The sequence below is a fragment of the Botrytis byssoidea genome (assembly GCF_014898295.1).
Source record: "Botrytis byssoidea strain MUCL 94 chromosome Unknown BBYS_002, whole genome shotgun sequence".
Lineage (NCBI taxonomy): Eukaryota > Fungi > Ascomycota > Leotiomycetes > Helotiales > Sclerotiniaceae > Botrytis > Botrytis byssoidea.
This window is the reverse complement of record NW_024065843.1, coordinates 1,720,554-1,742,703: the sequence shown is the minus strand read 5'-3', so window position 1 is coordinate 1,742,703 and position 22,150 is coordinate 1,720,554. Positions and strand designations below refer to the sequence as shown.

Below are 22,150 nucleotides of genomic sequence, written 5' to 3'. Positions count from 1 at the left end.
CTCGAGATCTTTCCGCAACCTGATATCTTTTTAACTATTACCGATAGGATCACTTAGCAGGACCATGCTAGCAAACATTCACGCATACATCTGTAGCAACTGCCAAAGAATTATATCGCCAAAGAACTATTCGATATTACGCCAGCAGCACCGAGGTTTTCACTAACAACAATAAGATTTCAAATCACAGCCATACAAATCATGAATCATCAACCGTCAAACATCACATGAAAATTATCATACCAATGAAAAAACAGCGTCTTAACGATTGTTCGTCCCAAGTCAGACTACTACTTCCACTACCACTCAATTCTGTACAATAATACATCTTGCTCTAATCGCATTCAACCCAATGCCCATCACCCATCACCCATCATGTAATATGATGTCTCATGTTATGTTATGTTATTTTCCTCTTTCCCCCACTTTACATTACAAATCTGCACCTTTTCCTTCACATCTTCAGTCCTCAGGTTGAAAAATCTACTCCCCCTTCAATTTGTCTTGAGTAACGGAGAAAGCTGTCTCCAACAACTTCGCTTCTTCCTTAGTATGACTAGCCTTCAGACCAGTAGCCACACTGGCACTTGGATCTCTACCCGCGTACATGACGTGCTTTCTATCATGGTATTGAGTGTTGTTCAACAAAGTTTCAATTCTAGGTTGAGTGAAACTCCATGCACCAGCATTGAGAGGTTCTTCTTGACACCAAACAATGGTCTTGGCATTGGGGTACATGTCAAGGTTCTCCTTGAGTTGTTGCCATGGGAAAGGGTTGAGTTGTTCGATACGAGTAAAGGCAGTGTCCTTGATGTTGTTGTCGGCGCGGTATTTGCTCAAGGCGGCATAAACTTGTCCTGTGCAAAGGATAACACGCTCGATGTTCTCAGGCTCGTTAATAGATTTGCCATGTTCATCATCAGGGATAATCCAGCGGAATTGCGAGTCACCAGTGAATTCCTCAATTGGTGAACGAGCAATAGGATGACGGAGGAGAGATTTGGAGAAGAAAATGATAAGAGCTGGAGATTGTTAGTAAAGATATTTGTTTGAGGAAATGGTACAACTTACGCTTTCGGAATTGTCTGTTCATCTGTCTTCTCAAGATGTGGAACAGGTTAGATGGTGATGTCATGTAAGCAATTTGCATGTTGCAATCTTGGTGTTGACGCTCAAGCTTCTCCGGCGAAGGGAAGATACGAGGGTCTTCGTTACAGAGTTGAAGATATCTCTCCATACGACCAGAAGAATGCTCAGGTCCTTGTCCATCATAACCGTGAGGCAATGACATGACGAGACCGGATCTTTGCATCCACTTGACCTCACCAGAAGCGACAAATTGATCGATGATACATTGAGCGTTATTAGCGAAGTCACCGAATTGAGCTTCCCACATGACGAGAGCATCTGGTGAAGAGAGAGAGTAACCATATTCGAAACCAAGACAACCGAACTCACTCAATGAAGAGTTAGAAACGACGAACTTTCCTTGGTCTTTGCTGATATGTTGAAGAGGTGTGTAGGTTTTCTCGTTCTCTTGATCGTGGAAGACAGCGTGTCTTTGAGAGAAAGTACCACGCTCAACATCTTGACCAGAAACACGAACGTGGTGGCCTTCACCGACGAGAGTTCCGAATGCGAGAGCTTCGGCAGTTGACCAGTCGATGTTTTGTCCTTCACTGACAGTCTTGATACGGTTAGTCAAGATACGCTTGAGGTTACGGTGGACGTTAAAGTCCTCTGGGTATGAACCGATTGTTGTAGCAATGTGCTCCAAAGTGTGAGCTGGTACACCGGTAGGGTTGTGTGGAAGGACTTCGGTAGCCAGTTCCTTTGGCGATTTGAAACCGTTCCAAGCAGAGGTTGTCCACTCCTTTGATGTTGGTTGATAATCCTTGCTCTTAGCGAAGCTCTCCTCCAACATTCCCCAAACCCACTTTCGGTGCTCATCAATGTCCTCCTTAGTAAAGCTACCATCCTTGAGAAGTTGGTCAATGTAGATGTCAATTTGGGACTTGTGCTTTTGAATGCGCTTGTACATCAAAGGTTGTGTAAACGAAGGTTGATCGGTTTCGTTGTGACCATGCTTTCTGTAACAAACGAGATCAATGACAACATCGCGTTGGAACTCAGCACGCCAATCAGCAGCCAATTGACAAACGTAGTTGACTGCCTCAACATCATCAGCATTAACATGGAAGACAGGAGCATCAATTGACTTGGCGATGTCGGTACAGTAAGCGGTTGATCGAGCGAAACGAGGATCGGTGGTGAAACCAATTTGATTGTTGACAACCAAGTGGATGGTACCACCTGTAGAGTATGCAGGCAAAGAGTGGAAACCTAAACATTCGTATACAATACCTTGGGCAGCAAAAGCGGCATCACCATGGAGGAGAACACCCATAGCAGTCTTGTGGTCCTTTTCATCATTGTTGTAATGCTGAATAGCTCGAGTTTTGCCGAGTACGACAGGGTCTTCAGCTTCAAGATGGGAGGGATTGGCGACCAAGGAAAGTTGTACACGTTTGCCAGAAGGAGTTGGGCGCTCAAAGTTCATTCCCAAATGGTACTTAACATCACCGGAACCTTCATCCTCAGCAGCAGCGGAACCACCGAATTCACTGAAGATTGACTCGTTTGGTTTCCTGACAACGTTACTGAGAACATTCAAGCGACCACGATGAGGCATTCCAATAACAATATCTTTGACGCCAAAATCGACACTTCTGTCGATCAAAGCTTTCATACCAGGAACCAAGGTCTCACAACCTTCCAAACCGAAACGCTTGTCGTTGGGGTATTTGGTAGCCAAGAAACTTTCGAAACTTGAACTCCAGATCAAACGATCCAAGATTCTGCGCTTCTCATCAATTGAGTATTTGAAAGGCTTGTCAACCTCAATTCGAGCTCGTAACCAATCACACTGTTCTCTGTCAGGAATGTGGATATATTCGACACCATACGAGCCACAGTAGATACGTTCGCATGCCGCGATAATTTCGCGCAGGGTCATCTTCTCACGACCCGCTTTCTTGAAATGTGGCAGAATACCAGGGCCGAGGGAGTATTCGGTATCCAGATCCTTCTCCGAGAATTGATAATGTTCGAGTTGGAGTTCCTTGGGTTTGCTGTAACCAAATTCCTCCGCCTCGCGTCTAATACCGAGAGGGTCGATATCTGCTTTGTGATGTCCACGAGCTTGATATGCACGGCACAACAGCTGAACCTTCAAGTGATTTGTAACTTCTGAACCTTCTCCGCCACCCAAGCCTGGCAAGAAACTTGGTACGCCTCCGGTAGGTGTGGGAACCAAAGTTGGGGGAGGGGTGAAAGCTTGCGACATTGGCATATCACCACTCTCCATATTTCTGAAGTAAACCTGCCAGGAGATATGCACGCTCGATGGATCCTCCTTCCATTGCATATACATCTCATCAATGTAATTTGCGGTGTTTCCGGACAAAAAACTGTCATTTGAATCTGGGGCACTTGCAGTAGTCGACTCATGTCTCTTCTGAGAAATGATAGCTAGAGAACGTCGTTTCGATGAGAGGGCGGATTTCGATGTGGCATTCGAGATGGAGAGAGGTGATCTTGAGGTTGTGCACAGAGTTCTAGCAGAGCAGCCACCTCTCAAGAGCTGGCTGCTCGATTGCCTCAGTGTAGTTCGAAGCATTGCGCCTGCCAATGCGAAGAGGAAAAGACCGAACCAAGAGGTATTCTATATGATAGAGTAGGGAGGTTGAATTCAATCAAAGTTGAAAATGAGAGGCGGAGTAAGTCTTATTTTTAAGCAAAATACAAGAACTGCGTAACTTAACAGTTCGGATAGAAATGGCAGACGAGTCAAATGATCGCACCGAATCAGATTTTGGGTGGAACAAGTTGCATGGATGATTAACCTCAAAATTGAGGCAATTATCAGAAATAGCATGCCGAAAAATTCGCCCGGACGAATCAAAAGGATGAAGCGGAATTTAATAATTCCGATTCTTTCCATTTTAACCAAGGTTAATGGAAAAATAAACAAAGCTAAGCCCTTACAAGCCTAGCGCAGACTTACTCACCATAATTGATGTGTCAGCATTTTTTAATGATTCCTGGCTGGATTAACAAAGGTCATCACCTGCATTCACTGAAAGGCTGAATTCAAAGTACGGCAAGGCACCTGGGAATAACAAGACCTTCCATACGACCACACACACACATTTACTACTTGCCTGGTCATCTTATTTAGCCAGGTATATTCTATTCTATCGTATGGAATAATATAATATAGAACCACAAGGGAGACATAAGAAAATATAAGAGCAACTTGACAAAAGGAAGAATTATTAAAAAGGTCAAGAACTCTTTCAACAAATACCTTCAGTGTTCTTTCCATTTTCATTTTGTATCTTCGATTTGCCCTCTTGTATTTCTGGTGAACACGAAATTTTTCTCTGTACTATAAGAAGAACATTTCCATCTTCTTTGATTCGTATGCGAGAGCGTGCAAACTCGGGTCTTGCATGAAAGTATGGCGCCACCTCCTCAAGGGCTTGCCGTATACAAGAAGAAAGATGGGACATTGAGTATATCTAAAGACGAAAAGTCAATTCAATGGTTACCTTTGAAGGCGGATGGAGGGGGAGCTACGGTGAATATCGCGGTAGCAGATATTACAAGTAGGTTTACTCAGCTTTTGAGGTTTTATTGGCTTGATATATTAACATTTTTCAGATTTGCAGCAGACACCCGAAACCGCTGCAAAGGTAATGTTGAAAGTTTTTGAGAAGTCAGCAAATTCCCCGGAATCAGTGACCCATCTTTTCCATTTCAATTCCCCTGCAAATCCACGTGGGGAAGCGAATGCTATCAAAGATGCCTTGACAAATTTGATTAGTGCGTTGAAAGCAGCGGATTCAAATGTGCCCAAGGCAAATGGTTCTGGGCCTGCTTCGGCAGCCATGGCAATGGCGAGCGCCGTAGCATCAAAGCCTGGTTCTGGGAATGCCAGGTTTTATGATGATGCTCAGTTGAAGACGGATATCGAGTTGCAACAATCACTCATGAAGAAGGATCCAGCACTGCAGCGAACTTATATGGAAGCAAGACGGACTAAGCCAGACACGATATCAGATTCCCAATTTAACTCACAATTTTGGTCGGCACGAACAAATCTCTTGCGAGCTCATGCAGTTGAATCTAGCCAAAAAAGGGGTCCTTACAATGTCTTGTCTGCCGTGAAACCACGCCAAGTTGATGGGGAGCTGAAGATGAATATCAGTGCGGAGCAAGTCCAACTAATCTTCAGTCAACATCCACTTGTCAAGAGAGTTTACGACGAGAATGTTCCTAAACTCAATGAGATGGATTTTTGGTCAAGATTTTTCCTCAGTCGCCTATTCAAGAAACTCAAGGGGGAGCGCATTAGTGAACAAGATAGTCTTGACCCTACTTTTGATAGGTATTTGAATGCCAATACTGATGATGGACTCGATCGAAGACTCCTTTCTACTCACATTCCTCACATCATCGATCTTGAGGGCAACGAAGAGAACCAAGGGGGTATCAGAGCAGGCAATCGAAAGGACTTTACAATGCGACCTGAAGCATCAGGAAAAGTACCAATTGTTCGAACTCTCAATAGCTTGAGCGAGAAAATCATGGCTCATGTTACCCCATCTGATGTAGATCCCTCAGATCCTATCGGTATGGATGAGGAAACATTCAATTCTTTGGCATTAAGAGATCTTCAGGGCGATGCAGAAGAGAACAGAATCATGCTCAACATCAAAGAACAGAGCCAATTCCTTTCAAGCGAAAAGTCTGCTATATCCGAAGAAGCCGCTCTTTATGCAAAGCAAATACCTTCCGATGTTCTGCTTGGTTTGCAATCTGATCTCGACCCCACATTAATGGGCGCTGATTCTGCTGGCGGTTTAGACCTACGGACAGCTATCGGAGTGAATGAAGAGAGTGACAGCGAGGAAGAGGAAAAACATAAGACTCCTCATGTTGGAAGCAAAAGCAGTTTTGTGGATGCCCAAAATCAAATTTTCGAAGGGATTGCATCACGACGGACAGAAATGGATGGTTCTAGTACTACATCCGCGTTAGCGGGTTTATCGCAAAAGCTTTTTGATAGATTGACACTGACACATGCCACTACTGTCGAATTCCTTCATCATTTCTGGCTTATATTCCTTTCAGGAGATCCTGATCGAGCAGGTGAGCTTGCAAAGATGGTTGAGACACTTGATAGAGCGATGGATCGGATCAATGCTGTCGCAGCTGATGCCGAACATGAGAGAGATGAGATCATCGAGAGACAGAAAGCACATCTAAGAGATGTTTGGGAGAAGACGGGGAAGAAAATAAAGTGGAATCCTGATTCCGTTGGGGGAGGTTCAAAAGTAGTCGGAGAAATGATGCAACCTACCATCAAAACTTTAGAGAAGGCATCGAGGGAGTATCGAAAGGCGTTAGCGGCTGAAGGTGTAGAGGGAACTTGAAAATTAATCCTTTTATAGACATTCTTACCATAGCGACGGCGTTTGATTAGGAAGGAATGATACCGGCATGTGAAGGTTGATAGTTCCTTCCACGATAGGGTAAACTGCTTCGTAAAGTTTAATTTTCTATACATAAACATTTACTCGGTTTTGGTTTTATTTTTCTCTTTGTCATGACATTACTCTCCATGTATATGAGGCTTTTCTGATATTTGTCTTATTCATTCGCTACTTGCATTGCTCCTAACTTCATGCTTTTGGATATCATCCCTTACGTCATGGATATTATAACAGTTGTACACCCAAATCCTTCATCGCCAACTGGTAATAGAAATCCTCTAATGCCCAGAACAACATCACCTCAGCAGACGCCAGCACATAACATTCGGCGTAAGGGATCTTTCATCAGGGCAATCCCAGACTCTTCGGAAGACTCTCCGCCGAGCACTGACAATTCCATATTTGAAGCATTTTTGTTTTCTAAAAGCAATAGTGAGGACAGTGTACATAATAAGTCTGACACTTTACCACGCTCTAAACAAGCCGCCTGCGAAATTTCTCCATCCAATGACGAAAACATGAAACAAACATCAATCTCTACTAAACCTGAATCTACAATGACAGAGTTTCTCTATGGCCATGGTACGGTCCTAGATACCATAACGGAACAAAAGAGCTATGGTACCATGCGTAGTATCACTCGCACCAAATCAGCAGATGACATATCTACCATTCGTAGCGTCGCTCGTACGAAATCTGCAGATGGCATCTCTACTTCTCCACTTCTTGGTCATCGTGATAGTTTTACAATAGCCAAAAATCGTCCTCGACATAAGCAATCTTTCAGTCTTGACGATATATGGTGCATTAAGGATTCCTATCATGACGCATGTGCCATGACTGATCAAGCTGCCCGACGCAGATTATCCATCCGCGAAGTCTATGCCAAGCCGAAAGAACCTCTTCTTGCACCCCCAGAACGCCCCGATACACCACCAGGATGTCCCTCTTGGACTGAAGCACAAAGACCTGGTCCACGCCAGCATTTAATACCTCATCACACTCGTCTCCAAAGACTTTTAAGAATGCCATCATCAGGGCTTACACTTTCACCAACGCCTGCGAGATCTTTTTTCACCGGGAGGGTGGTATCGGCTCCAGGACTCACAAGACTTCCTCCTCGTTTCAGAGCCCCAAGAAGTGTATACTCAGCCATCGATACTCATCCATTTAGCAATGCACCAGTCCATAAAATCGACCCTGAACCACCAATCGAAGCACCGCGTCCTATCGTAGCTCCAATCTTGAGCCATCATCCTCGAACCTCTTCACTCCCCTCAGCTGCTCCATTGACATCAGCAAACCAAACTACAAAAGGCAAAGGAAAGGCTAAATCCAAATTCGTTCGTTTCACTCCCTCGGCCACTGCTCGTGACTCCGAAATGTTTAATTTACAACACGCAATTGAAGCAACTAGTTCGACAGCTCTTCACCCCTTAGTGGATCACAGTTCCAACTTTAATTCTATGCCACTAAATACACCAAGATGTCCTCATAGAAAGGGGAGAAGGCAAGCTATGGACGAAGTAAATCGGACATTCAATTCGCCAATTGATACTTATCAAGTTCCAAGAAGCAACCAGTACCTGCCTCTTCCGTCTGTGTCAACTCTTCCTAAACTGCAGGTGCCTAGCATAAGGGGTCTGCGATCGACGGGGGATTCAGCTGTTTCGCTTCATACTTCTACGTATTCTGGCGAGAGACATCCTACTTCAATTGATATAAATCATGGCCCAAATAGAGATAACGACGCAATTCGCAGAGTTTCTCTCTCCCCCTCTCTCATCAGCGATATCAATGCCGAATTCCCAAATACAAATCGAGACGACGTCGATCTTGGCATCATTGATCTGGAGCATGAAAATCGTACAAGCTCTTATACAAGATCTCCAGGTACACCATTAACATCCCGATCAGCATCAGCAAACATGAGTGCGAATACGAGCGGTTATTTCATGACGGGTGCATTGCATATCCCGCATGTAGAGAGTGGTGAACAACAAGCGCTTAATGTGCCGATTTTGACGGGAGCGAGAATGATGAATGTATGGAGTCCGGGTTTGAGAATGGGTGGCGATGGATATGGAACGGGAATTTCTGTAAGGGATTTTGGTAGTGCTGCCAGAGCAGAAGACAAAAAGGATATTGATGAGAGTCTTTGTTGGAAATGTAAAGTTATAGGCGCGAAGAGAAAATTAGAAGATTGGATAGATAGAGGATGTGATTGGGCTTGTTTTGTTTGTTGTGGAGGATGGGAGGAGGGATTGGAAGAGGAGAGGGGAGGAGTGGCGAACCAGAGAGAGGCGGAGAGGAGGAGAAGAATTGTTTTGGGGGGAATACCGGGTGTGGGTATTTAGGCGATGAGATGGGATGATAGGATTCAGAGGATTCTACGTAAACAATAAATTGGTATAGAGGAAGTCGCCGGTAGATGTGGAGATGAAAAGAGATGAATGGAGAGGTTGTGCGTTAGCAGATTGAAGGGGGAAAGAAATCAGAAGCTATTGTTTTCATGTATTTTTCTAGTTGGTACAATTACCAACTTCGACTGATTAGTATTGATACTTATCAAAAATAGCCTTGGCACTCAACCCTTCATCCATTGGAAATACATTAAACTTTTTCAATTAGTTTAGTCTAATGAGTAGTACTAAGATATTCTCATTCATTCATGCTCCATCAAAACAAAGTGGTCCCTTCGAGCCTTGGTATCAATCATAATATGCACGCGAACTCATCGACATATCAACGACCCAAATACAAAATTCCCTGTAAATAACCTTTCTTCACATTTCATGCACATTCTGTCTCGGAGCATAGTACTCCTTCATAATATTAACACCTCCGTCCATTTCTCTCGGAGGACGCTCATTAGACAACTCATTCGCAGCGGGTCCGGGTTCACGGCCAAACGATGGGGGAGAGGTATAGATTTCTTTCGAATCGATTTCTTGCTTCATATCATGTGCGCGCTTTTTTCGACGTCGCATTAAGAGAAATACAGCAGCGGCAATACCGATGATTATGACGGCGGCAGCAATACCTACACCGGCCGCAATTGCAGTCGAGTTGTTGGACTTAGGGCTGGTTAGAGGGGTTGGAGGTGAGGATGATTGGGAGTTTGAGGAAGGAGAGGAGGTGGCAGATTCTGATGTTTTTGTGGCCATTGTGGCTCCTGATTCTCTGGGAGTTGTCGTGTATGCACTGTTTGTGGAGGAATCTGTGGAGGAGGTTGTGGTGATAGATGAGGTTGTTGTTGCTGTTGGTGAAGAGCCCATCATGGAGGCGAAGACGGCATCGTCGATGTTCCATCCATTGATGTGTTCTCCGTGTACAGAGAGCGTTGAGCTAACTGTCAAGCTTGTGGGTTGGAAAATGCCGCCGTTAGCAGTTTGATATGTGAGGATCTCGCCGGCGGTGAGAGTGGACATGCATTGGGTTGGGTAGTCCCCGTATGAATGTGATGGAATTAAGACGGAAAGATTATAATCGCTATGAATGTTAGTTATTTTCTCGACCAAAAAACTTTTGTAGTATAAGCAAGAATCTTGTGATCACGTACGTAGGACAACAAAAGACTTGTGTAACACCCGCACTATGAACGGAAGTTGCAACGGTGCTATACGCTGCAGGACAATTGAACGTCGGACCCAAAGAAATCGTAACACTCGATGGTTCTAGCCACCAACTGGCCATTTCATCTGCAAAACATCGCGGAGAACCCGTGTCAAGAACAGCTTGATATAAGGGATCCCATCCAAAAACTTTCCCGGCATCTTTGCCCGAACCAACGTATACCAGACTAGAGCAAGCTGCTGTAGAAGGCCATGCTGTGGATAATGGCAACCAAGTCGTGATTGTTGCACTTGAAGTTTGGAGAATCTGATCAGGAAACTTAGTGGATACCATTTCAACAAGGAGTGTCGGAATTTCAGAGACTTCGATCAATTCATTAACGATTCATTTCGGGAGAGAGAAAAAAGGAAGAAAAAAAGAGTGAGTTCCTAACAACAGCACAAGGAGACGAAAAGCAAAATAGCAAGATATGACTAGAGGAATATGTACCGCCTGGATCAAAAAATAAGCAGAAGGATGAAAATATAACACAACCAAAAACCTTAAACTTTAAGATTAAGTTGGCATCTGCGCAGACCCATACAATACAGATCGTAGAGCTTCATTCGAACGATAACGATAGAGCTGAAGCAAAGATATTGCCGCCGAGGTTTAGTGCTTACACCGGTGTCATGGGTTGAGTAATCCTTCGCGAATCTTGAGTGGGGTCCGGCAAATCTCTCGAGACTTCTGCGATTGATTTGACCGCTGAGTCAATTGTAGAACTATATTGAATTAGCACCAAACCTCTCGAATAACCTGTTTAATAAATACAATTTTTTTGATAGATGATCGTGAGCTCTTCTGTTTTCGATGTAAGACAGAGGGTAGTAGGTAGGTATGTCGCAGTGGACGAGCGGATTTCGACCCACTTCCCCTGACTGTGCCACATGGCTACAGTGGTAATTAGCCAGACGAAGATGTTCCGATAAAAAAAGATACAAACTGCAGCTCAAACCCAGCAGGTCGCGAGAGTCCGAAGTTGGACCATTCTGTTCCAGATTCTAGCCAGAGACTAGACTATCTTTTGCCATGGAAAGGGTTTGGTTTTCATCGTGGCAGGTAATTGGGATCATAATCCAAAAATCGTTATAGTTGAATATTTATCTATAGAAGTGTATGTATGTAGGTATATATATACAGAGTCCCACCTTCTCTATTATATGCACCCTTTTAATTGTATTTTGCAGAAAATTTCATAAAATCATAAGATCGACAATTTAGATAAAGCAACCAGCCTTCTCCAACCAAGCGGCTTTGCAGTTCAAAGTATTTTTGATAATATTGTTATTGTAAAAGAGTAGAAGGTGGTAAGGTCACAGAGTACTCCTTCGCATATACCACAGAAGAGTCACTGTAAAGTAGCGCCTCTGGCCGAGGAGAGGAAAGAGAGGCTCTACATAGCGCTTCACAAGACGTAAGAGTTGAGGCCCCGGCTTATCGCACACTAAGCGAAAACACACCAAAAATCCTCATTTCTTCAACTTTTGAACTATATATTATTTTAATCAATCTTTGAATTAAATTTATTATATTAATATAATTGATTCATAACCATTCAAATTATTTCAAAAAATGATTGAATTATTTTGATATTTTCTTTGATAGAGTTGTAGGTTTTTGAAATTAGAACTTTCAAATTTTTCAAAAAAAATGACTTTTTTGTATGGGAAAGGCGTTATATATGATAAATTTCCCATACAAAAAAACAGCCGTGTACACTTTTCCCGTCGGAAAAAGGGCCGCGCATGAGGGGTAGGCATGAGTAATAAAGAATAGAATCTATAAGTTCAAGTCTCCATATTGCCTAAAATGTATCACAGGATTGATTAGAGACGGTTTGCTCTATGAGATTCAATGCAGTCAGGGAACCCGATCGTGGCTTTAGGTTTGCACGACCGTTAACAGTCTGGATAGTAAACCTGGTCTCGTAACTGGATGGAAAAGTTAGCAACTCCAATCAAATATCTTTGTAAATAACGATTCCACAAACCTGCCAACGACGCAAGTTCCATTCTCATAGTACCCTTTGGTGAGACCAAAAAGATCAAACACTGTATCGGCAGTGTCTTTGGTTTGAATGACGTTTGTTGGGTAGTGCTGATATTAATGTCAATCCTTGAAAGTAAAAATTTCTGTGAATACATACGATCCTGACAGTCAATCCATCAGTGACGTCCTGGGATGGGTCCCATCCGCCAAGACTGATAGTGGCATTGGTGCTGAAGAACTCGGAGTATCCATATGCAGTGGTGTTGCTAGCTTCTGCAGCAGTATAAAACCTAATTTAATAACCGTGAGTAGTTGTAGTAGGGCTGACTTTGGCTTAACATCTTCCAACTTACTCAGTAATCCAATTGGCGAAGGCTGGATCCATACCTGGTTGAGGAGACTAATATGTCAAATTACTACTGGTGACGGAGCTGAAGAGCAAAAAAAGCCCTCCCAGAACGCCAAGTCTGGCTGAAGGCGAATTAGATGTGAAAGATGGCATTTTCGATGTTCTGTTATACTGAAAAAGAATAAGAGTGTTTAGGCGTGGATGTTGAGCTGGTTTGAGTTTGAGCTGCGTGCTATTGGAGTTTTATAATACAAATGGGTCATTGTCACAATGCTGTAAGCTGTACCAAAGTCGCTTTGCTAAAACCTAAAGCTCATTAACAAATTGATTTCGGACTCAAATCAATAATCAAATTACCGAACTCATGGCTAACCTTGCTGAGTTGCAAGAACTGGATCAAGAAGTTACTGTGGTACGTAAGTCCGGTGCTCATCAGAGGTCAGGGCGCGGGGGGGGGGGGGGGACTGCAATTTAGGTTCGGTCAACCACGGAAGAAAACTGTTGTTTAAACTTTAATATCGAATACGTTTCGGCGGGGAGAGCACGACGAAGCCCAAAGACGTTAACCCTCCACTTTCCGGAAACCCCACTAATATCATCAATATCGATGGAACAAAGTTCGGCAAATTTCTGCCATGTTTTGAACCCCATTTTCTAGAACGCTCGTGCTTCTTATCACGAACGATTGGAAAATCTTCTTTAAGTAGTCGTTGGCTGCATTGACCAACGATCAGATTATAAAATTCTGCATGCGTAATCATTGAGGACCTTGCCACTGAAGGTAGCTATGAAAGTGTTAGAGTTCTTGTGTTTGTGGGGAAGCTGACGGTAGGTTAGGCCAGATCACGGTCCCGAGATGACTTCGATGCCCTTTTAGTTTGACGTCTTCGGTAGAACTAGTGTGACTTAAAGGGGTGAAACTTTTTTCCCCAAACATTGAAGAAAAATGACACCGATTGCAACTTCTCAGCAGATTTGAAAGCTGTATATCATTCTAAATATGCATTACATTGCTACACTAGGTTAGAATTTATGCATGATTCTATGAAATTATGAACATTCTTCAAGGAAAGATTAGTTAGCAGCGCAGCGTTGATTAATATGGGAATACAAGTGACGTCACAATCTTCTTGCTGGCAACTCGTTCGATTATAAATACCCCATCGACGGATTTCGTGTCACAGTGTTACGTTTTAACTTTCTACGGATTGTGAGCAGATCCACGATCTGAGCTTTTCGGATAATGACACCAAACACGTGACAAACGCAAGTCAATGAAAATAAAAGCTCCGTTCCAAATATCTACCTACCCATCTACCTAGGTAGGGAGCAATGTTTCGTGAATCTGCATTTAAGGTAAGTTTTACATTTGATGTTTCTCCATTTGAGAGGTGCACTAATTGTGGATTAGATCGCTACTCCGAACTTCCTGTTTCGAAACGATCAACATTCAACTAAATTTCCAGATCGGACCCTAAGTTTTAGGAAATTTCCTGTTGTCTTTCGGCCTCGAATATTCCCAAAAAATAATGACTCAGAAAATACATTTCGGACGAGAATGTCGCAGGGAGGTGACCTGGGAACTGCGGAAGTGATCTGTGCAACCTATGATCTGCGGAAAGTTATCGCAAGAGGAGTTTTCGGGGACGGCCCCAGTCAAGGTTATTTAGTAGCGACTCGGGGACCCAAATCTTGTCATTTCCTGGTCTTCTTATTATGCAACGTGTTGCCATTCAGAATTTTTTTGGCATGTGCAATTTTTACCATAATACTACAAAGAGGAATTGCCAAGGTAGCATTCTTAACAGTTCGCTCACTTGAGGCTTGAGTATGCCTTGACAGAAACTGGATTTTGCTGTCTTATAATGTTCCCCGACCTGAAGGATAGTGATTTTTCGACCTTTCTTGTATATCAGAAATGAGGTCACGACCTCCTGTTGTAGTGATTTTGTCACTGTGAATGTCATGACGTTCATGTCATCTGCTGAAGCCAACGTTTTGCAGCGTTCAAAGGGCCAAGTTGGAGAGACAGCATGAATGATGCGCAGTTCACGGTTTTAGTGGGAGTTTCAAGCAAGAAGATGGAAGAAGTGCAATGCATGATCCGAGCATGAACTTTCTTAATAAAGCTTTCAACTCGTCGCCTTATGAATATAGGTTATTTTGGAGATAGACTTTCAAGAAATACTGGGGCGTGTATGTAGTTCTTGGTAGTCATTCCAGCTGAGAGGTATGCATACATTGAAAGAGCGACATCTAGATTTATTCACCATAATTTCGCTTCTGTCACAGGTTCAATACGTAGTTATGTAGATGCCTTAGACATCCACCCTCCATATAGTCGGCGCCTCCCCGCTTCCTCTTTCACTCCTCATAGAATATCATAAATCTTCTCTAGTACCTAACCCGTACACCGTGATAGCTTCCTTCCAATCACATAGCACAGATATACGCGAGCAATGGAAGGATTTACTTGCGAGATAGAAGTCCATTATCCTCAAATCTTGCATTGGCATCGAGAAACACTCGTCACCTTGAATCATTTACTAGCTAAGCAATTAACGTGAGACAATTCCAGCCTTCCAATTTCAGCTCCAAAAGCTTCTGTTGTAACTCACAAAGTATCAAGGTTATGTACAAATTATCGAGAACTGGCTGGCTGAAGGGAATAATGTGTGCATTAGCTTGCTTACACTGCAATACTTACCGCAAGCTAAGAGCTACTAAGTCTTATGCTATGTGCATCTGCCATGTATCTGACTAGTCTGGGATTATTTTACATTTTGCTCCTAGGAAATTTCGTACTTATGCAGAGTGCTATGTAGTGAGGTTGCCATCCCCAATGCAAGGGGCTGTCTAATCAGTCGGAATTCGGCGACAAATTTTTTGTCAGATTATCATCTGTCGGGTACTTGTGCAGTGTGTCATTTATCTGCTGTCAGGGGAACGATGGTGCTCCTCCAATTCTCAGATTCACCGCGATGAAATCGGCCAATCAATGATGCACCAATGCCTCAATTTTTCGTTACATCTCCTCTCAACGTGGGGTACCCAGCAAGAGGTCTTACTATAAATGACATGTTTTCCCGTAAGCTCTTGACCTCGCTCATAAATACATATGCCCAATCCACAGTTCTCCTCGTCAATTAATCAATCTTCATTTCGAGAATAAAGCGAACCGGTACCTTCCTCATTATTTGCAAGTCGAGAGAAACAGAAATAACTGACTCACAAAATCCAGTATTAACACGAAATCAATTACACAATGCATTTCTTGAAGATTTCCAGTATCCTGACTTTTTCTTCGACGGTCTTCGCAACCCAATGTTACAACCACATCAAAGGCGTGCAGAAAGTACGATGCGTCCAAAAAGAAGAGCTATCACAATTTACCTCCAGTTATTGCTAAAAGAACTGAAGCAAGATTGTGAAAGACTAAACCGAATACAACAATCGAAGCGGAAACATAACAAAGGTTAGTAAGATAACTAATTTTGATTTTAAGGAAACCTATATAATTGTTTTTTGATAAGTTATAGAAAGATATTATAATAACTAGAGTGGTGGTCTGTGGGTGGATGAGGGAGCTTTGTTGAATATAAGTTTCTGCAAGTGGGAGGCAGAGTCGAAGAGAGTTCGATATGACTCGTTGGATGCTAGACCCGAGGCAAAGAGAGTTGCATGGGATGGGTTGATTGACGTTTCTGAATCAAAGAGAGTTAGATCTAAAGTACCGAGAGTCAGATATGAAGGACTCCGGGATGCAAAGAGAGTCGCATGGGATGGATTGGAAAAAGCGTCTGGATCTCGAGGACCCAAACAGACTAAACCTACGGCTCCACGAGTTTCGATATGAAGGACCCCGAGAAGCGAAAAGAGTAGCCTGGAACGGACTCCCGGGTGATCATGGGCACACTGTCAAAAGAGTTGGATTTCAAGGATTGAGATTCCAATCTCAAGATTTGTGAAATGGGATAGGGAGAGTGGAGATGATCTTCATTTTCATTATTGTTCTTTCCTGGTTCTCTCAATGTAGCTCTGCAGTTGTCTATGAATTTTGCAATGAAGATTCAGTGGCGTTTCTGTACATTGCGTTGTGCTTTGGTGGATGCTAATTGTCTAAAATATGCTAGTTAAGAGGCGGGATTTTTATTCATAATGGAGGTCAAGTTTTGTTTCTACTTGTGCATCAAGATTCTTGATTCAAAATCATTACTGTTTTTCGAAGATTAGCGTTGTAAAAAGTGAATTCATCTCGTTTGTGTACTCCATTCACTTTCTTGTTAGGTGCACTTACTCATCATTCCTACTCTGTTTTATGACTAGGAAAATCTCATATTCTCAGAGTCCCTAAAAGTGTAGAGAGTCAAAGAATCCAGTATAATTATAACCCTGAATATCTTATGCATGATGAAGGGACAATCAACTTCTGCAATTTTGACCGGATATGAACAAACTCTGCTGTATCAAACTCCTATAAATCTGGTATTCTCACTGGAAAAGAGACACCCTAAAATAGAAGGATTTAGAAGAAAATTGCAATATCTCTTTTGAAGAGTATTGATTCAAGTCAAAGTGTGTATAGGATGAACAGCAAACCACGAGGACGGAAACTTTCACGCATTCATTGTATACAACTCTTCGAGCATGAACCTACTTTCCACTATAGAAAATTATATGTTGATCATCAAAATGGAAGATATTTACACCAAGCAAAAGTTCCTAATGACTGAGGAACATGAAAGAGTATCGAAACCTGTGATATCTCCTCATATCCTCCAGTACCGTATCAGCTGAAAAGCAATTTCCTGCAGTTCTATCAAACGGCGGTCTCAATATTTGTTTCAAATTCATCATTTCCAGCAAAGTGACATCACGGACGACACTCCGCATCTATATCACCGCATCACCGTATCCGAAGCGAAACATTATATAACGGACGTCACACCGACACGATGTAAGGAACAACTCTCCCAGGCGGTAAGAAACAGCAGAGGATAATTTATGGATTTAGTGATATGTTTAATAGTCCATAGGAGAATCGAAGCCATACAAGACACGCAGGAATTTCCCGCAGGGATATGCAAACGAATTTGTATTGCGGGGCAAGGGGCAGGAGATGCATCTCTCGCTTTTACATTTGAGGCTGACAGAGGTGAATATGCTGAGTAGGTTTAATTTGTCGATCAGCGCATCTAGCTACGATTAAATCACCAAGCGAAAATAATCAGCTTCGTTGTGAAGTTTTCATTTCATTGCGAGTCCGATATTTCGGTGATTTTACATCGTGAACATATGGGGTAAAACTAAAAATTGTAAGACATATCCTCCGTATGTAGATCAATTTGAATATAGTCAGATATCGTATGTGATATCATCGAAGACTAACAGACATGAATGGCGTAGCTGATGGGACACCGGGATAGGTGCTGAATCCCCAAGAGCTATCATGTAAGTACCTAGCTAAATCATATTTCTTAGGGCAATCAGACCAATTGTATGTATCTGGATGGATATGCAGAGAATGTTGCCATGCTACAAATGGAAATGATAGATCGTTTTACGATTTCGAAGAGGTTGTTCAAGCAAGCTATCTGCAAGTAGCAGAAAAGCGGTTATTGCTTTGAACATCGTGTCTTACCCGCGACCAATCTCAGAGACGGAATACGCTAAAGTACAATACGTTTGCCAGCAAACAAAAACGAGATGGGGAATCTCGACTTCTAAAGCTCAATTTCGCCCCCTCAGAAACTGTGTATATAAACAATCCCTCCTAGCCCACCCCATTATAAAGAAATCCATCATCCCGCATTCCCATCTTCAAATTTCCACAGCCGCTTAAGCAAAAATTACATTTTCCCAACCTCACACAGAAACCTCCTCTCAACGAATTAAATCCTCACCATAAAGTTTATCTATCTCGGACTCCTCCTCACTGCCACCATCGCATACGCCTACGAAGACAATACTTACCAATACAAGAATCCCAACAAATCAATAACCAAGGAATATAAAGCCACACACAAGATTTAATAACAATCTCAAAGAAGATAATTGTTATTATTCTCACTGAACCAAATACTACTATGATTCCTATAATAACAATATTCAGAAGTTCAAAGATCAATACAAGGCTAAAAGAGATGACTGGTACTAGAATGAATTTTAAACTATGTAGGAAACTCTTATCTGGGTAGATGGTTTCCCAAGCTAATTTTCGATCAGTTCTCATGATATCATTTTGTGGGGGCTGAATGCGCTTGGAGCATGCTTTACTCATTTGAGCTCGATAGTCCCGGTGTTGAGGGAGAGGATGGAAGGATATCATGAAGAGTGATAAATGGATATTGCATTGGTTCGGTACTCTATACTTGTTGTTGCTGTTGTGTGCCTCGACGCTATCTAAATCTTGTTGTATATCGAAAGTCTGATCAGGTGTTATGTGAAAAGCCTGAGGAGCTTTCGACTACAATCTTTTGGCTCTCTCGCAAGTCTACAATACGTGTCTTGCCTGTGGGCTCGTTCGTTATAACTAGATCCTCAATCAAAGAAACTTATTTGCTGCATATCAAACAGAAAGGGAAAGATTCATTTTTTCCAGATGCAAATGTGAAGAATTGTGCAGTGGTTTTTTTTTAGATAAAGACATTTGGATATAAGAATATATTAATCATGACAAAGGGTTCTCTCATGATCTTGCTTAAGCGAGAAGGTTGAAGTCACGTAGAGATGAATCATATGAAGCTGTTTCAGGTATGACTTGCTACAGGATATGGTGCGAAGCATGGGCTAGGAATTGAGGGCATTCAGAGGTTGAATTTGACTGATTGTATTGAAGCTAGCTATGAAAGGAAGAGCTCTATTCGAAAAGAGCTCTTACTAGTACCAATTAGGGCTAGCTCCCCTTACACTAGCACCACGTGAACCATGCTTTTTAACAGAAGCACACAAATAAAAGATTAAGTCAATGAGATTCAAGATTCATTGCAATGCTTTCTTGAAAAGAAAGTGTTAAGAAAGAACTCATTTTCCAGCGTACTTCGGGTAACATTACGGTATATAAGCAGATCGAATGTGAAAATCTTTATTTCCATCACCAAAATTGGCATTATCTCTACCAGCAGAATTCTAACAAGGTCAAGGTCTTCTGCTCCTCAATTTCTCTTTGGACGGCGCATGGACGCGACATATTCGCTGGGTGATTTAAGCTGCGCGATATCCCTCTTCAGCTCCTGCCATTCCCATCTCATTAGTGTTTCTGTACTTGGAGGTTTACTGATATAACTTACCTCAATACGTTGATCCTGGTCAGTTTTGCCCATGTATTTGAGCTCTGGGTTGACCTCCTCGATCCTAGAATTGATTTCTTTTCTGGCTTCGTCGCCTCCCTGTTGAATTGCCAGCTGCTGTTGTTTGCGAGGGTCCGGGAGCCTGAATCGACTCTCGAGCAATTCTTTTTCCTCCTCATTCAGCTTCCTCTTGACATCTAATATTTGCTGATGAGAAGAAAGGGGAGTTAGCCATTGAATCTGATGGATTGATTATACATGAAAAAATATGAAAGATTCTGACCATCGGGACTAACCTTTTCAACAATTAGGTCCACTTGGCCTTGAACAGCCTTCTTCCATGCGTCGATCTTGCCCAACTGACTAGCAAAATCCGATCCTTTCGGTAGTCGGGTCATGAGATCGACGAGATGAAGACCATCGACCAGATGAGGGTTGTAAATGTCCTTGTACATTTTGGAAATATCTTTGAATTGCTCGAAACTAGCCCATATTTGAATTGCGCTTGTTTGCAGAAGCTGAGTAGAGTTGGCGTGGACTTTGTCAAAAACATTTGCACTAAAAGCAAATAACTACTTACAATGAGATCAAACATCAATTTATGGTTACTGATGACATCCTTAACTCTTCCTGTGAATGGTTCAATTTGGGATATCATCACCGTGTCCACTCTGGTTTTGAACGTGCGGAAAAAGATCAGCATGCGCGTAATGTGATCCTTCAACGTGACGACGTAATCTATACAATCATTCAAGACTTCCTTAATATTTTCCTGAACGATAGTCAGTAACCGGATCATTTTTATCTCCATTGAGATCTAAATGTCATTACCAGTGTCAATTTTGCTCCGGCAAGATTTTGTCCCTTGGCCGTGATCTCGCTGACGTTGGATTGCAGTTGTGCAAGGTCTTTCTTCATTTGATCGAGCGCGATCCTGGCGGTTGTGTGCCCCTCTCTCGCAGTGTCTACTAAGAAGCGATGAGCCGACACGACATGCTGACTCACACTCTGTCCGGCTACGGCAGGTGGTGATGCGAGAGCCAGCTGAACTGGGGACATAGCGGGCCGAGAGGCTTGTTTGGATGCTTTCCGGGCGACCTCAATCTTCTGGACAGCGACCAAATCTTTTCCACTGTTTTAAGCCACTCTTTGACTTGCTTGTCCGTGGGCTGCTCCCACTCCTTGCCCACCGTCTTTGCATTTTTGGCCAACTTTTCGAGGTCGTCAAGTACCTATGAATTCATTAGCAGTGCTATTATACCTTTGAAATGAGGGAAATTGTACCGGATCTACTGTATCAACTGCACTGAGCAATTTCTTCCTGTCTTGGATTTATTCTTACCACTTGACTTTTTCAAGAGATCGGTGTGCGAGTTGAGCATTCCTTTCACCATCACCAAATTCCATTTTCTCCCGTCTCTCTCTACATGCTTTTCACTATCTCCCACTCCAGTAATCAAGTTCCATTGAATACCATCTTTGTCATCGCCTTCCAAAAGACCTTGAAGTTGTTCCAGGGCCATTCTAATCAATCCAACTTGAACATAGGCTATTTCGTCCCCGACACTCCTCTTGGCCTTGGCGTCGTCCTTGTCATCGGTGTCTTTTGAGCCTGTTTTTGTTGTGTTTTAATTCGAGGTGTTGGTAGAACCTAGAGCTTCGCTGGCGGCATTGGCATAGGTGGCAGGATTTTTGGCTGCCACAAATGCCGACCCGACATTGCCCAGCGCCGTAAAAAGTCCAGTCACACTGTCAGCGAGACTTTTGTAGATGTCCATCTTTGCAAGTTCCATACTGTAAGCAAATGTTAGTGCTGGTCAAATGACATAAGAAAGAATATTCACATACCCACGAGGGAAGTTTCTCAATTCTCTGTCGAGACTTTCTTTCAATTCAGCAACTTCTGCCTTCTTGCTATCCAGCTCTAACTTCATCCGGATCTCGTGAATCTGCAGATCTAACCATATCGTGGCCGGGTGCTTCACAAGAGAGCAGCTGAAGAAATTTGATATTGCCACTTCCAAGATATTGAGGTCCAATAGTGTGTAATAAACCTGTTTTCAAAGTTATTATTACCTTCTTTATAAAACAGACAGTGACAAGTGTCAGAGCCCCGCTTTTGAGAGTTTGCAAACACATCGAATAGCTACGAGAGGAAAGCTCAACTACACGTTCAGCTGTCTTTCAAGCTTGCCCCACGGGATCTCTACCCCGCGCGGCAAGCGATTGAAGTTCAGCTCCTGATGAATATTCGAAGTCATTTTGTGGAACTAACGCATATTAGATTCTAGACCGAAGATCTTCCGTCGCGTAGCGATTTTGTGAGATTTGAGGGATGTGGAACT

At 42.7% G+C, this 22,150-nt stretch overlaps 8 protein-coding genes across 8 annotated transcripts; 4 read left to right on the top strand and 4 right to left on the bottom strand.

Annotated features, from left to right (window-relative positions):
- Positions 1 to 483: 483 nt before the first annotated feature.
- On the bottom strand, positions 484 to 3,679 carry EAE97_001285 (uncharacterized protein; the record flags this gene model as incomplete). The annotated part of the gene is made up of 2 exons (XM_038871795.1): positions 484 to 1,022; positions 1,072 to 3,679. 2 exons carry the CDS (start codon positions 3,677 to 3,679, stop codon positions 484 to 486), a joined length of 3,147 nt encoding a protein of 1,048 aa, XP_038737696.1.
- Positions 3,680 to 4,522: 843 nt separating this feature from the next.
- EAE97_001284 (uncharacterized protein) lies at positions 4,523 to 6,500 on the top strand (the record flags this gene model as incomplete). The annotated part of the gene is made up of 2 exons (XM_038871794.1): positions 4,523 to 4,670; positions 4,726 to 6,500. The coding sequence occupies 2 exons, from the start codon at positions 4,523 to 4,525 to the stop codon at positions 6,498 to 6,500; spliced, it is 1,923 nt and encodes a 640-aa protein (XP_038737695.1).
- Positions 6,501 to 6,778: 278 nt separating this feature from the next.
- Positions 6,779 to 8,917, top strand: EAE97_001283 (uncharacterized protein; the record flags this gene model as incomplete). The annotated part of the gene is made up of 1 exon (XM_038871793.1): positions 6,779 to 8,917. One exon carries the CDS (start codon positions 6,779 to 6,781, stop codon positions 8,915 to 8,917), a length of 2,139 nt encoding a protein of 712 aa, XP_038737694.1.
- Positions 8,918 to 9,346: 429 nt separating this feature from the next.
- On the bottom strand, positions 9,347 to 10,469 carry EAE97_001282 (uncharacterized protein; the record flags this gene model as incomplete). The annotated part of the gene is made up of 2 exons (XM_038871792.1): positions 9,347 to 10,052; positions 10,123 to 10,469. The coding sequence occupies 2 exons, from the start codon at positions 10,467 to 10,469 to the stop codon at positions 9,347 to 9,349; spliced, it is 1,053 nt and encodes a 350-aa protein (XP_038737693.1).
- A 1,513-nt stretch (positions 10,470 to 11,982) lies between these two features.
- On the bottom strand, positions 11,983 to 12,552 carry EAE97_001281 (uncharacterized protein; the record flags this gene model as incomplete). Its single annotated transcript, XM_038871791.1, has 4 exons — positions 11,983 to 12,109; positions 12,169 to 12,275; positions 12,325 to 12,457; positions 12,521 to 12,552. The coding sequence occupies 4 exons, from the start codon at positions 12,550 to 12,552 to the stop codon at positions 11,983 to 11,985; spliced, it is 399 nt and encodes a 132-aa protein (XP_038737692.1).
- Positions 12,553 to 13,848: 1,296 nt separating this feature from the next.
- EAE97_001280 (uncharacterized protein) lies at positions 13,849 to 14,344 on the top strand (the record flags this gene model as incomplete). Its single annotated transcript, XM_038871790.1, has 2 exons — positions 13,849 to 13,872; positions 13,928 to 14,344. The coding sequence occupies 2 exons, from the start codon at positions 13,849 to 13,851 to the stop codon at positions 14,342 to 14,344; spliced, it is 441 nt and encodes a 146-aa protein (XP_038737691.1).
- A 1,437-nt stretch (positions 14,345 to 15,781) lies between these two features.
- EAE97_001279 (uncharacterized protein) lies at positions 15,782 to 16,372 on the top strand (the record flags this gene model as incomplete). The annotated part of the gene is made up of 2 exons (XM_038871789.1): positions 15,782 to 15,871; positions 16,076 to 16,372. 2 exons carry the CDS (start codon positions 15,782 to 15,784, stop codon positions 16,370 to 16,372), a joined length of 387 nt encoding a protein of 128 aa, XP_038737690.1.
- Positions 16,373 to 19,518: 3,146 nt separating this feature from the next.
- EAE97_001278 (uncharacterized protein) lies at positions 19,519 to 21,739 on the bottom strand (the record flags this gene model as incomplete). The annotated part of the gene is made up of 9 exons (XM_038871788.1): positions 19,519 to 19,748; positions 19,806 to 20,012; positions 20,102 to 20,323; positions 20,386 to 20,577; positions 20,637 to 20,937; positions 20,985 to 21,037; positions 21,113 to 21,408; positions 21,457 to 21,599; positions 21,654 to 21,739. The coding sequence occupies 9 exons, from the start codon at positions 21,737 to 21,739 to the stop codon at positions 19,671 to 19,673; spliced, it is 1,578 nt and encodes a 525-aa protein (XP_038737689.1). The 3' UTR covers positions 19,519 to 19,670.
- Between the last annotated feature and the right edge of the window lie 411 nt (positions 21,740 to 22,150).